The sequence below is a fragment of the Tachypleus tridentatus genome, chromosome 7 (assembly GCF_004210375.1).
Source record: "Tachypleus tridentatus isolate NWPU-2018 chromosome 7, ASM421037v1, whole genome shotgun sequence".
Lineage (NCBI taxonomy): Eukaryota > Metazoa > Arthropoda > Merostomata > Xiphosura > Limulidae > Tachypleus > Tachypleus tridentatus.
The window spans coordinates 77,390,763-77,405,977 of NC_134831.1; the positions used below are offsets into that span (position 1 = coordinate 77,390,763).

General features: G+C 33.4%; 2 protein-coding genes across 3 annotated transcripts in view; one reads left to right on the top strand and one right to left on the bottom strand.

Moving 5' to 3' along the window:
- Positions 1 to 15,215, top strand: part of LOC143256027 (A-type potassium channel modulatory protein DPP6-like) — a 367,278-nt gene that overhangs the window by 146,276 nt on the left and 205,787 nt on the right. The window lies entirely within an intron of this gene.
- Positions 2,889 to 6,091, bottom strand: LOC143254903 (uncharacterized). The gene is made up of 3 exons (XM_076509814.1): positions 5,884 to 6,091; positions 5,405 to 5,689; positions 2,889 to 2,941 (listed from the first exon to the last, which is right to left on the bottom strand). The coding sequence occupies exons 1-3, from the start codon at positions 6,089 to 6,091 to the stop codon at positions 2,889 to 2,891; spliced, it is 546 nt and encodes a 181-aa protein (XP_076365929.1).

A 15,215-nucleotide genomic window follows, 5' to 3' on the forward strand; every position in this document is an offset into this window, starting at 1 on the left:
TCACATACATGTGTATGTGTGTGTAAGATGTTCTGTTTTATCTTAGTACGAGCTCCTCGCTAACTGCCCTCATCTGTTGCCGAGCGGTTCTATTTTTTCATTAGAACCTTACTATAGTTAATTCCAAGTTTCATTCTTTGTTAGACTGCTTCCGACAACCAGAATTTCATCGATCATAAAGGAACGTCATTGGAGCTTAGTTCAGCAACCATTCACAAGATGTCAGTTTTTAGCTTTAAACTTTTAACTGCAGTGAACTGAAGAGTCTTATCTATGTTACTTAATTTTTTCTTGACCAGTCGGTTCCTATACGCAAATGTACACAGAGTTCATTCTGGGTATATATTACTGTAAGAGGAATATAGAATAATATTGTTTAATTAACTTGTTATTCCGGAAAGAGAGCGACATAAGTAACACTCTAAATATCAATCAGTGATGACGAGAAAACCCACTTGTAGTGAAAAATATACATGTATAAAACGACTGGTGTGGGTAGAGAAAGCATTATGTACAGAGTTAACTGACTGTAGGAATCTAGAGAACATGCTTACTTAGATGTTTGATTATATTTATTAATATAAATATAAAGGTGTTCCTCAACAAATATAACCAAACATAAAAGTAAGCACGTCATCCACATTCCTACACTCAGTTACACAACCCCTTCAAACATGTGGTCAGCTATCGGTCAGTTACCTCTTTCTTTCTTTGTGAACCTGACAATGACCGAAGAAGGTCGAAACGTTGTTTTCTCCTCTATATAAAAATTTTCTCAACCTAAACCAGCCGTTTTTTACATATATATTTTGCTCTAAATATTTGAACGTAAAACGTTTCGACTGAAGTAACCCCACAAAAAATGTACTGTGTTCTGCCTACCACGGGTATCGAAACTCAATATCTAGTGGTGTAAATCCGCAGTAGGAAATATATAAATTCTCTGCGTATAAGTGTCCCTATGTTATACTTTTTGTTAATTTTATGCTTGAGCTGTAGTACAGCAAATAACATGAACACATAAAAACAGGTATACATACGTGTATTTTTGTGTATATTTACATATCAAAATTCTTAAATCACACACATATATATATGTATGTCTTTATGTGTATATAAATGTTCTTGATTTAATCACTGGACAACGTTTAGCTTTGTTATTTTGTCTGAATTATTTTTGCAAATAATAATAAATTAAACATATCGTGACTTGTTTTGAGCTTAGTTCTAAAGTAAACGCTTACTCATAACAATAAGAACATATACCGTTTAATTGTCTAAAACTCTGTTTCTTTAGCATCCGTACTTGTGTATAACAACTTTGTAGTGCACACGTACTGATTAAACTACATCTTATCTCTACGTTTGATATGCACTGACTGCAATAGCCTCAGTAAGGCATTTGCACACATTTATTGAACACGAAAAATACATTTCAAAGTGTAATTAAGGAATAATTGGAATTTGTAATGTAGCTCTGAGAAAACCAACACTGTCGTTATGACAATCAGTCACCTCATCAGCTCATTGTTGAATGATAACCAGATATCTGATCGTTACTCATATGAGCTGAATTGCAAATGATTGAGCACACACCCTATCTGTTTGTAAGGAATTCACACAATCTTGAGTCATTTATCACACTGAAATAAATCTTGGAGTTTAAGATACTTCCTGATGTTCATGGGCCATAGCTATTCCTCAAACATCTACGGTTCGTGTTTCTTTCTCACGTGGAGAGTTAAAGGAGCAGTGAGAGATCTTCACAGTAGGTTACTGCGAATTGAGTATATCATTGTGTCTTTAGCAGGATTTGGAATCGCTTCCAAACCAACGGTAAGGCAGGTTTAAGTTTATTAGTTCTCTTGTAAGAGTGCTTATACACATGTTAAAATAAAACAAAATAACGTTAGGTTAGATGTAGGGATGTTGTTTGACTGTTTTGTGATCTAATAGGTATAGGAGGACAAAAGTAAAGACTAATGTGTGAACTAATCAATATCAGTAAGACAAAAATAAAGACTAATGTGTGAACTAATCAGTATTAGTAAGAGAGAAATAAAGACTAATATATTAATTCAGTATTAGTCATACAGAAATAAAGACTAATGTGTGAAGTAATCAGTATTAGTAAGACAAAAATAAAGACTTATGTGTTAACTATTCAGTATTAGTAAGACAGAAATAAATACTAATGTGTGAACTATTCAGTATTAGTCAGATAGAAATAAAGACTAATGTGTGAGCTAATCAGTATCAGTAAGACAAAAATAAAGACTAATGTGTGAACTATTCAGCATTAGTCAGGCAGAAATAAAGACTAATGTGTGAAGTAATCAGTATTAGTAAGACAGAAATAAAGACTAATGTGTGAACTAATAAGTATCATTAAGACAGAAATAAAGACTAATGTGTGAAGTAATCAGTATTAGTAAGACAGAAATAAAGAATAATGTGTGAACTAATCAGTATCATTAAGACAGAAATAAAGACTAATGTGTGAAGTAATCAGTATCATTAAGACAGAAATAAAGACTAATGTGTGAAGTAATCAGTATCATTAAGACAGAAATAAAGACTAATGTGTGAACTAATCAGTATCATTAAGACAGAAATAAAGACTAATGTGTGAACTAATCAGTATTAGTAAGACAGAAATAAAGACTAATGTGTGAAGTAATCAGTATCATTAAGACAGAAATAAAGACTAATGTGTGAACTAATCAGTATTAGTAAGACAGAAATAAAGACTAATGTGTGAAGTAATCAGTATCATTAAGACAGAAATAAAGACTAATGTGTGAACTAATCAGTATCATTAAGACAGAAATAAAGACTAATGTGTGAAGTAATCAGTATTAATCAGACAGAAACCAAAACTTTGACTTTTAAGTACACAACATTAGTGCCAGGTTTCTCTTGCTGTCCTCATGGTCATACTCTGTAATGAAATTAAATGTAGTGAAAATATAAATAAACTTCTTCGAATGCTCATGTTATAGCACACGATAAATTATAATTTGCTTTATGGATTACACGAAAGACTGCCAGATATTTTTTTGTACATAGACGTACAGTGTGGAACATGCATGTTATTTTATAGCCGCAGTTTATCTTTAACATGGCCAAAATTTTATAAATTCCAATTATCTCATGTACAGTTTAGTATAATAAATTTCATGTTAGATATAATGCTTAAATCATAAATCCAGAGATGTATAACTAACCTGCCTACCTTGCCAGACATTGGAAAAGAGCAAGGATATTTCGGACTTTCAAAGGAGCATGATTGTTGTTGCCCACATAACAAGAACATCAATATCAAATATTCAAAGACAGTTTTTTAGCTATTTAAAGACTTTCGTTTCTATTTCTGCCAGTAGATGAAAGTGGTTATTAATTGCTGGTAACCTTCTAAAAAAAAAATTGGTAAAAGCTTTTTAAATACGACATACTTCAGATTATGCCAAAGAATACAATTATTTTAATAGTAGTCAGGAATTCTAGTTCTTCCATCGTGGTGCTGAGATTGCAAATTGTCTACAATAAATGATTGGAAATTTCACCTTTTTTCTGACAGTTAAACAAATATATTGATAAGGACATATTAAGCAGTTGGTATTTTGTCAATTTGTATTGTTATGTGTAGTTGTTGGAGTTGGCGTGATAATGTGGGAACGTATTTACATTTTAGAGTTAGTGTTTTAAATTATTTAAAACATTGAATAACATTTAGAAATTATCTGAATGTTATTTTCTATGATGTCGTTCTATGTAATGCATTCACTCACATGTTTAAATAATAAATTCACCACTGTAGCCCTCTGCAGTCATTTGTGAAGCAAGTAAGCAAACTCCTTAACAGATAGGTTATAGTCTAATAAAACACCTTCAACAGATAGGTTATAGTCTAATAAAACACCTTCAAGCATTTTGTGAAATGTTTATTCAGTCTAGTATCATGACAAATTGTAGCCCAGCCGCATGTTAAGTGCACACCTAATAAAGAAGCCACTCAATGTATACGCTGCCAATTTGAAATACGCGCTGTACGGAATATTGATTGGACACAGGTACTAGATGGCTTGCTAATGTAACACACGAATATTAGACAGGCTGGTGATGTGACACAAATACGATTGACTGGTGATATGTCACAGGTACTTCGTGTCATGGATCTTGAAATGTACAAAGTAATAATACTGCCTTACTATAGATTTGATCTGTACTTAAAGTTCGTAGTAGGAATTCGCAACTAAGTTGCTTTAGTTTCTGAATAAACGTTGGTGAGTATATGGTTTGGGTGAAAATTCACACTTGATTCCATAATAGTTCATAGTGTTATTTTAATGCGAATTCTATATATCTCTTTTCCTCTTACTCATTTATAGATACAACTTAACGTTTATAATTGAATTTAGACCTATTGTTTTATCTACTGGCTCCTAGAGAACTCAGTTACTCGGTATATTCCTAAACGTTTTTTTTTTTCGGTTTAATTCTGAACTTTTTTTTTTTGACTGACAACAATAAGTAATGTGAAAAATTCTGTTAACGGTACATATTACTAGTATATTATTATGAATAAATTTGAAACATTAGACATATAACATTAGGACCAATGGATGAATTAGTTTTTTACCTTATTGTTGTACATTCAAAAGATCCCATTGACTAAGCTATCGAATCAGTTTATCATTATTTGGAGTCAATGACATTATTAATTAAATTCAAGTAAACAGTAAATATTACGATCAAAATTTTGTCCAACAATAGGTTCAGCGTTGTTACTTGTCTTCTGTGAATCGTTTATGAGTATGTTTGTTTGTTTTGAATTTTGCGCAAAACTACACAAAAACTATTTGCACTAGCCGTCCCTAACTTAGCAGTGTAAGTTAAGCATATTTGGCGTGTCGGAGATACGAACCCGCGTCCCTCATATTAAGAGTTGAGTGCCTTAACCACCTGGCCATGCCGAGCCGTTTATGAGTAAATATGAGACTTGTTCAATAATTTCGTTCAGAAACAAAGTGTGGACGGTACAGTCATTGTGTGGCGGTTTAGTAGTGGTCCTTTAGTGAACTTTCTTAAATATACAATACTTTTTTCCATACTGAGAACAGTTTCACTGGTGAACAAGACTCCTACGGCACAGCCGCGTCATTTAGGGGTCCTCTTCATAGCAGAAAATATAGCATTACCTTAGCCCCGACACAAGAAAGCTCTACCTTTGTTTACCGCCTCTGTCCTTTGGTTCTTCGGTAAGTATAATAACACTAGAAACCGTATTTAGGTACCCGTGGTGTGGACAGAGGAAATATTCCATTGAGTAGCTTTATGTTTAACAATAAATAAATTTTCCTTACAGAGATCTCAAAATGTGTTCTTTGTGTTATTAATTTACCAGCTGAACCTCTGACATTGTAATTTGGATTTTCAACATCTACCTCCTCTTCTGAGGATGGCTGCTTTCTCTCTGGCGGAGTGGGTACAGGGAGTTCAGGGCAGTGTGGCACTGGGGTGATGGATGATGGAAGGTCCGGATACATGATAGCAGATGTATTCTTGCCAGCCTGACGTTTGAAAGGGTCCACCATGAAAAAGTAACAATTGCTTGAGTGGTCAGTGGGCTCACGCCAAATTCTTGGAATAGCGAACTTCATGGCTCTCTTTTCCCCTCTGTACCATCCTGCAAAAGAGCAAAATAAAATTGTTATTATGAAGAATAAATGTGTAAGAGGTTCATGCAAAATATTTTATATGTGATGTTTTTTCTATACTATTGGAAAAACATAAATTAAAAGATATTTAAATTTTAAAAGGTCTAAAATTTATATAATATAAAATCTTACTATTCAAGCAAGCAAAAATTGTCCATCTTACCTTCTAGATTTTTTTTGCATTGCTCGCAGGTTAAACGAGGTGCCCAGGGTTTGTCTTGATCCCCAACAGGCATGCCGAAATATGCCTTGTAGGCTTCACACATTATAGCAGATGTTGTCACAGAGTATTTTTTCGCTCTTGTCTTGATAAATTGGCCACACACATAGCAGAATGCGTCTGGATAATGCTTGCAGCTTCTTGATGCCATCTATGATAAAATCAAATAAGTCTACGTGTTCATTTAGGAAGCTCGAACTAAACTGAAGTGGTGAGTGGTGAGCCCCTGTATATATATTACTATGGAAGGTTCTAGAAAATTCTCGTAAGATCTACAACATTCTAGAAAGTTCTTGAAAATTCTTGTAAGTTCGAGAAAATTCTCTATCAGACTGGATTTACCTGGTATATTCTGGAAAATGGATAAATTTGAAAATTTCATTACCCAGGTCACAAAAGCAAAGTCTAAAGAGCAAAAAAGTTTTTTTTTCCATTTACTTTAGCGTAAGCAACTGGGAAATAGCACTTTCTGCCCAGGAACAAAATAAAAATAAAAATTTTGTTACGTAGTGTAATCAGTCAGGTTATAAGGTTTGCCAGAAAACAGTTTTCCAACTTTAGCGAAATGAAAGTTGTCATGAATTCAGAAAAGGTCGAGAATTTGTTTTTAAAAACGGCCGTTAAAAAAACAACCTTCATTAAAATATTACTTCCATTAAGCACTGACAGAAGTTAGGTATGCACAACAATAGTTTTGGCTTTTTTGAAAACCTATTCATAATAATGCTTATGTAATAGTTATCCAGCTTTTATTTTCTATATATGAGATTAAAATTCCATAGTAATTTAAAAGCAGTTATTGTTTTGTGTACTAATGCATGCGTTTGAAGTGGTGTACGTTTCAAACGAAGGAACACATTTTAACATATTGCACATGTTTGACCTTTATCACTTGTGTTTACAAAAAGTTCAAACGTTTTTATTTACCCTCTTTAAATTAATATAATATTAACTACATAGACCTGCATCAGCAGAACAAATGGGTATTCTATTTTTTAAAAATGGAAAATTTTTCAGACATTTAAAATCTGTTTCTTTCATAGTTCAGTTATAAATAATTTTTATTATACTGGCTCCAGTTTGGTTTGGTTTGTTTTGAATTTCGCGCAAAGCTACACGAGGGCTATCTGCACTAGCCATCCCTAATTTAGCAGTGTAAAACTAGAGGGAAGGTAGCGAGTCATCACCACCCACCGCCAATTTTTGTGCTCTTCTTTTACCAACAAATACTGGAATTAACCGTCACTTTATAACGCTCCCACGGTTGAAAGGGCAAGCATGTTTGGTACGACGGTGCTTTGAACTCAGGACCTCCGGATTACGAGTCGAGTGCCTTAACCACCTGACCATGCCGGGTCACTGACTTCAGACACAGCAAGAAATTTAAAAAATGATTTGTTTGTGGTTTAAGAAAAGTACATTGGTCACGCGAAATAACTTTAGACATAAGTGAATAGAACGTCATACAACCTGTAGTTTTGTAATATGGTACAAGAGTATTAAAACATGTTAAATATGTTTATGTAAAGAGGACCTTAAGTGGCGCTCCAATCAGATATTGAAGTAGCAAATACGTTGATCTCGGGAATACTGTGGTATCAGTACAAGTCCGACCAAATGTCCATTACTCTCTTTCTATTATCCATTTTAAAGGCAGACTCTAGATAAGATAGACACGATCAATGGCAGCTGATTTCAGTGAGGACAGTCTTATAATTTTAAACATGATTTTTTTTTTGCTAAACTTCATTGGATGGTTTTTACAGTCTTAACAGCCAATGAGTGATTGAAAGAGCTGTGTTTATAGGTTGTGTCTGATATCGAATTGCCTTCTATATTCTGCATAGTGATAAGTAGATAGGTTTTAAAATTACTTTACGGTGGCATCTGTAACGCTTGTTTTATTAACTTTGTTTCGTATGCTTATAAACCTGAATAAAATATACGTTTACCATGATTCGTTTTCAGTACAAGTATTCCAAACCAACAACGAAATATTCATATTTCACTTTTTTGCATCTAATACACGATGGAAAATGAAACAAGTAAGCAAATCTGTTTTCATCTAAGTTCTTGTGAAGTATATTTTGTGAAAGTTCAAAAGTTGTTTTTTACCCTTTCAGTTGTTTTGGTGATTCAAAGGTGGTTGAAGTCCTTTAAACATCTCGCAACTGGCAAGTGTTTTTAATATTCATTATGAGCGATTTTAGAAATGTCAGACATTGTATGCAATGTCATTATACTTCTCCTGAAATAACCACAGACACACTCAAATAGCTTTTAGTACAACTTTACACAATAGGCATTTCCATTGTCCATCAAGACGAATATAACCTCTACATTTTGCTATTGTAAATCCATAAACGTATCGCTGACCCACCAGAAAATAATAACTATAGAAATACACAAGTGTTGCTGGTAGAAGCATCACAGACCAGTCATGACTTCTAGAAGGTGAATGTTATTAACGATGCAAAGTATTATTACTGAAAATACAAAATAAAACAGTTAATTTGTACAATGCACTAGTATTTCTCACATCAGGCCTTTCCTTTACACAAAACAGTACACTTTCTTCAAGCTGCCATACAGTTAATCAACGTATTACTCTCCACAATTCATCCAAATTATTTGGTAGCCTTTAGGTCTTTGGTTTGTACAAGCCCACGCAGCTTCCGTAATGGTCATATCAGAACTGTCTGAGTATTCCGTCAGCCTCTTTACTGTCAAGATTACGTTTGATGTGTGCTTGTTATTACTGTCATGATGGACGAAAGATCACCACACAATAATTCGTTACTGTGTTTGCAATAATCAGGATGGCATCGTTTGTGTGGATCGTTTACATGACAGCCCTAGATGTGTACAGATACCTCATGGTGTTTCATTGAAGATAATATACATTGACAATAACACAATTTTGCTACCGTCTAAAAATTATTGCTGACTGTTAAAACGAATTCGGTCTTGAATTCATCTGCGAGGACCAATCACATGTCCCCAGTTTTACTTATTTTGCATTTTTGTGGTTTGATATCTACTTCAACCTTTTAGTGTAATTACCTCGTCAGAGACGGTCTTCGAGGACAGTCTTCTAAGTCTATAGGGACCACATTATGTATATTTTACTATCCTGTATGTAACATTGACATATGTATTTACACCAAGATCTTTGGTATACCTTCGTCTATCAAGTAAATAACTTTAGATACTCATCAGTTTTTGAAATTTTTGGTTTTTCACCTCCCATAATTATTAACAGTGCTTATTAACCACACCTACTCTCTTCAGAGTCTTACACACAACTCACACTGAAACACACAAAGTATTTTTGTCCTGCCAAAACAAATTTTTACATGCTTGTCATTCGGTATCATTTCAGAATGCTATTGTTGAAAATCGCACTGCTACTACTGGGAATATTAATACAGAAAGAAATTTTGTTGTCACTTATTTTAGTGACAAGAGTGAACTTACAGGTACTTATTTAAATGCATCTTCTACCCTCACCTTCATTTTTTGACTATATGTGTTTCTGGTTGCTCTATACTATATGTGTTTCATCGTCAATGTTCTTTATTACAGAATATGTTTATTTGAGGAGATAAACCTTTTATACACAAAGCTCAAAATTCACCACATTTCAATACAAAATATATTAAGTTATAATCATTTAGAAGCACAGCAATAAACTTGATATAAATGAATAAGAATAGTCTAGATGGCTCTTTCTAAAGTGTAAGTAATAACATTTAATCGCGAAATTAAGCCTATCGTTTGACGAGGGTTATCATATGTCTTGGTTTGGTTTGGATTACATTTCGCGCAAAGCTACACGAGGACTATTAGCGCTAGCTGTTCCTAATTTAGCAGTATATTTTTTTGTTTGTTTGTTTTGGATTTTGCACAAAGCTACTCGAGGGCTTTCTGTGCTAGCCGTCCCTAATTTAGCAGTGTAAGACTAGAGGGAAGGCAGCTAGTCATCACCACCCACCGCCAACTCTTGTGTTACTCTTTTACCAATGAATAGTGAGATTGACCGTCACATTATAACGCCCCCACGGCTGGGGGGGGGCGAGCATGTTTGGCGCGAATCGGATGCGAACCCGCGACCCTCAGATTACGAGTCGCACGCCTTAACCATCCGGCCTTGCCGAGATTCATATGCCATTTTTAAGTGTGCAGTTCGTTATGTAACTCAGTTAATATGAATAAGGATTTTTATCCGAAATTAAAACTTGACGTGGAAAGTATGAGACTTGTTATGTGTTAGAAGAAGCAGACGTAAAACCAAAGGACAAATCAGTTAATTATCATAAGATCTTAAATCACAATATAAATAAAAAACAGTTGAAATGTATTGTATAAAATTAATAGAAATCAATAAACTCATAAAATAGTAAAAATATGTAAATGAAGTTCATAAAATAGAAATAAGAGGTACAAGTATACAGTTTTTTTTTAAATCTTACAGAAAGTGAAGTGTTTTAAATTTGAGTTGGAAAGAAAACTAGCTAATATATATCTTACTTTCTAATTATTTTCAAGACTTACATCTAGTATTACTTCACTTTATCATTGTGTGTAGTTTAATGTTATTAATTTATTTACTTGACCCGGCATGTAGCTTTGCGCGAAGTTAAAAAACAAACAAACAAGCTTTCAACTGATACTTAAGTTTAATAAATGTATACTCCATCTGGTGGGACAACGGTAAATTTACGGATTTACAACTCCAAAATCAGGGGTTCGATTCCACGCGGTGGAGAGACCAAACAGCCTGGCTTTACTCTAAACCAACCATCATATTTGTTAAAAACCACACCATCGTTTTGATTAAACAAAAATAAATTTTAAAAAATTTAACCAGTTTTTGACACTTTAATTCGTTATTTAAATCTAACACTTTCTGACGTCATCAGCTGCAATATTTTAAACCTTTTTTTAAAAAAGTACAGAGATAAAAAGTATCTTTAACAGGACGTAATTTAAACTATCCTTAAATGTCCAGAGTTTTAAGCCAACCCAAGGTTGTCGGATTTCCTATACTACCTCATATATTCTTTCACACAGTAAGGCAAACTGAGAGTGAGATGTGTTAATGCACATCATTAACGTGCAAAGTAAACACTAGTGAACTAAGAACTCACCCCGTGGGACTTCTTGCATGAGAGAAGCTTTAAGAAATAGATTTAATCATTTTAATTTTAGCTATCCCATTATTTAAATGTTTTGATCTCTTAAATATCTAAAAGGTACACATCAAACCCAATGAATAATTCGAACAGCAAACCACTGTGTCATACAGTATCAAAATCTTAAATATTCATAAAACCAGCGGTAACATTCCGTTAACCCTGTAGAATTTCCCTAAAAAACACTAACTAGGGTCTACTGTATTATATAATTCCACGCATTTCCTTGATCTAGTGTTTAAAATGTTTCGGAAATTGTATTGGAAAACAATACAAATAATAACAAAATACATGTGACGAATCAATGTTATAAACAGAAGTGAAACATTTGTTTTTTTTACATGTTTTCGAGGTATCGTAAGTGAAAAGAGAATTGAAGGGTTTTAATAAAGTTTCAAGCTAAGCACAAAGCAGGCTATATCAGTTCTGCCAACCACGAGTATCGAAGCCCGATTTTTAGCGTTAAAAGTTTACGGTTATACGACGTTAAAATCACGGATTCGATTTCCCTCGGTGGACTCAGCAGACAGCTCGATGTGTCTTTGCTATAACAAAACACTCACACAAGTTCACAGTCATACCGTATTGGCACTAGGGAATAAGGATATTAGGAGAAATAAGTAGAAAGGTCAAAAAATAAAATGTTTATGGTGTTCCGATGAGGAAGTGCATTTAAAAAATCAATAACGAGAGAAAACGCTACAACAGTACATGGTAAAATAAAAAACAACTAAGTATCCTCAGGGGTCAAAGGTCTCTTGTATAAAATTCGCGTTCGATTTCCGCTGTGAACAGAGTGCATATAGTGCATTGTTTAACTTGACGGTAACAACAGAAATCGCCCGGTATAGTCAGGTGGCTAAGGCACTCAACTCGTAATCTGAGTTTCGCGGGTTCGAAGCCCGGTCATACCAAATATGCTCGCCCTTTCAGCTGTGGGAGTGTTATAATGTGACGGCCAATTCCACTATTCGTTGGTAAAAGAGTTGCCCAAGAGTTGGCGGTGTATGGTGATGACTAGCTACCTTCCCTTTGTCTTACACTGCAAAATTAGGGATGGCTAGCGCAATTAGTCTTTGTGTAGCTTTGCGCGAAATTCAAACCAAACACAAAAATAATTAGTACATAAATTTACAAGAAGTACTGACAACAGATGAAAAGTTTAAAATTAAAAACTATTAAACCTGACTAACAACAAAATATACACACAGAAGTTTTTTGGTTTGTTTTGAACACATGTTTGAAAACGGTTGTGTTATTGAGTGTAACATGTGGTTTGACGTCGATCAGTAATCCTTTCTTTCTTTGTGAACCTGACGATGACCGAAGAAGGTCGAAATGTTGTTCGCTCCTGTACATAGTGCTTTCCACACCAGCCGCTTTTTGTACATATATAATTTTCTCTACAAGTGTGTTTTCTCGTCATTACAGATTACTGGAAACAATTAAACATACTTTTATGTCATTTTGAATTAATATAATTATAGAAATAAAATTTAAGGAAAAGAACGGCCATCAAGGAAAAATATATAAATGTACATTATTAACAATAGATAACCGTGGGATCACGTAACAACTATAAAGAAATAAGCAGGAAAAACACGAAAACATGTAAGTAAAGTTTTTTACGAGATTTTTGAAACATGTAAATTAAGTTAAACTAATAAATCATAAAAAAGAACATATAAATATCCCAAAATGTAATGTATATTTGAAATGTAATATATGAAACTACTGCTGGCAAAAGATATCATTCTACAAAATTTATAAAAGAGTGCGATCCTGGAGTCATATCCGAAATTTCGTAAAAATGTCTAAAAACATATGACTTACAGAATTCAAACTAGTTTTCGTAAAATGAAACTTATGCGTATTAAAACATTCATCATTGGAATATAGTTTCTAATCTATACGGGATTTGTTTATTTTTTAATTTCGCGCAAAGCTACACGAGGACTATCTGCTCTAGCTGTATCTAATTTAGCACTGTAGAACTAGAAGGAGAGCGACTAGTCACCACCATACACCACCAACTCTTGGGCTACTCTTTTACCAACGAATAGTAGGATGGACAGTCACATTATAATGCCTCCTCGGCTGAAAGGGCGAGCATGTTTGATGTCACTGGGATTCGAATCCACGACCCTCAGATTACATGTCAAGGGCCTCAGTCATCTGGCCATGCCGGGCTTATAATGTAAAGGAAAAATACATTTCTATGCATTACAGCAACGTACAAAACGAAGAAATGGAAGACTAAAACTCAATACACATACTAAAAATTACTCTACAGATATTCAATTCACAAAAACAAAACTCCGAGGTTGCTCTAATCAACAGTTCTGTATCGGAATGCTGGTTCTTTATTTTCATTATTTATGTTTGTTTGAAGTTAAGCTCAGATGGAATATCTGTGTTCTGCTCACTACGGATATCGAAATTTGGCTTTTAGCATTTACGTACGCAGGCATAAAGCTGTGCCACTCGGGAGAAACGATCAGTTATAAGTAAGTCATTCTTTTGTATTTATCTTTGTTTATCGTTATCTGATTCTTTAAATCTTTTTATTATTTATCTTTTAGTTAGTTAGATAATTCCTTGGTTTGTTTTCATGTTTTTAATTTCCAATTCCTGATTAATAGAAAATTAATATAATTTAAACTTCATTTTGAAAGAGTATTTTACGTTGTTACATTATTAGGTAAATCAGTATTAAGTTATAGGTTAAATTCTATCCTTGTGACGGATTTTGAGAGTAATTTCTAATCGTGTTGCTATGTAATTATTAGTGCTTATTAAATATACGAATGTGCTTTTACGTCGTAAATGTTTGCTCACCATAACTATTCTGATGGATAAGATTCAAAGTGACCTTCATTTTGAATGTCTTTGGTAGTTTTGTTTACAACCATGTATTTTATACAACGTATCTTATATTTGCCCCTGTTTCTGGTGTTTCTTAGTTTCGGTTGTGGTTGTAACTGTTTCTCAATGTTGCGTATGCGTTCAAACATTCTATTATTATGGTGTTTCCTGGTTTAATATGTTTTTATTATGTTTATTAATGCTTCTGAATTTATGTTTATTCTGCATGTTAGGAAATGTATTTCATTCTACTAAAAATCCTTCCAAAAACCCATTTCAATTTCTTTTCTCTTATTTTTCCCCTGATAAAATTTTATTTTCCGTATGTTGTACACCCTATCCACTATTTTTTTTCACATAAGATTTTCACCCGTTACTTTTCATATTTAATTGCGATAGACTAGTAATATTTGTTGTGATGTACCTGGTGTACTGTCTTATGTTATTAACTCATAATTTTGTTTCATTTGATCTGAATTTCATGATGAGTGTATTTATTAGTAGTATGTTGTGTTTTTCCTTACTGAAGTATTAGTAGTATGTTGTGTTTTTCCTTACTGAAGTAGTAGTAGTATGTTGTGTTTTTATACTGAAGTATTAGTAGTAGTATTAGTAGTATGTTGTGTTTATCCTTACTGATGTTGAGTTTTTTCCTTACTGAATTATTAGTAGTACTGAAGTTAGTATGTTTTTTCCTCACTGAAGTATTAGTAGTAGTATTAGTAGTATGTTGTGTTTTTCCTTACTGTAAGTATTAGTTTTAGAAGTATTAGTAGTTACTGAATTATTAGTAGTATGTTGTTTTTCCCTGAAGTATTAGTAGTATGTTGAGTTTTCACTGAAGTATTAGTAGTATGTTGTGTTTTCCCACTGAAGCATTAGTAGTATTAGTAGTACTGAGTTTTATGTTGTGTTTTCCTTACTGAAGTATTAGTAGTATGTTGTGTTTTTCCTTACTGAAGTATTAGTAGTATGTTGTGTTTTTCACTGAAGTATTAGTAGTATGTTGTGTTTTTCCTCACTGAAGTATTAGTAGTATGTGTTTTTTCCTTACTGAAGTATTAGTAGTATGTTGTGTTTTTTCTTACTGAAGTATTAGTAGTATGTTGTGTTTTTCCTTACTGAAGTATTAGTAGTATGTTGTGTTTTTCCTCACTGAAGTATTAGTAGTATGTTGTGTTTTTCCTTACTGAAGTATTAGTAGTATGTTGTGTT

Excerpts from the sequence above, each read along its gene's own strand:
- LOC143254903 (XM_076509814.1), bottom strand. The coding sequence starts at position 6,091 with ATGGCATCAAGAAGCTGCAAGCATTATCCAGACGCATTCTGCTATGTG. Across the intron at positions 5,690-5,883 it reads ATGCAAAAAAAATCTAGAAG|GATGGTACAGAGGGGAAAAG; the intron begins GTAAGATGGACA and ends GCTCTTTTGCAG. Across the intron at positions 2,942-5,404 it reads CAATGTCAGAGGTTCAGCTG|AGTATGACCATGAGGACAGC; the intron begins GTAAATTAATAA and ends ATTTCATTACAG.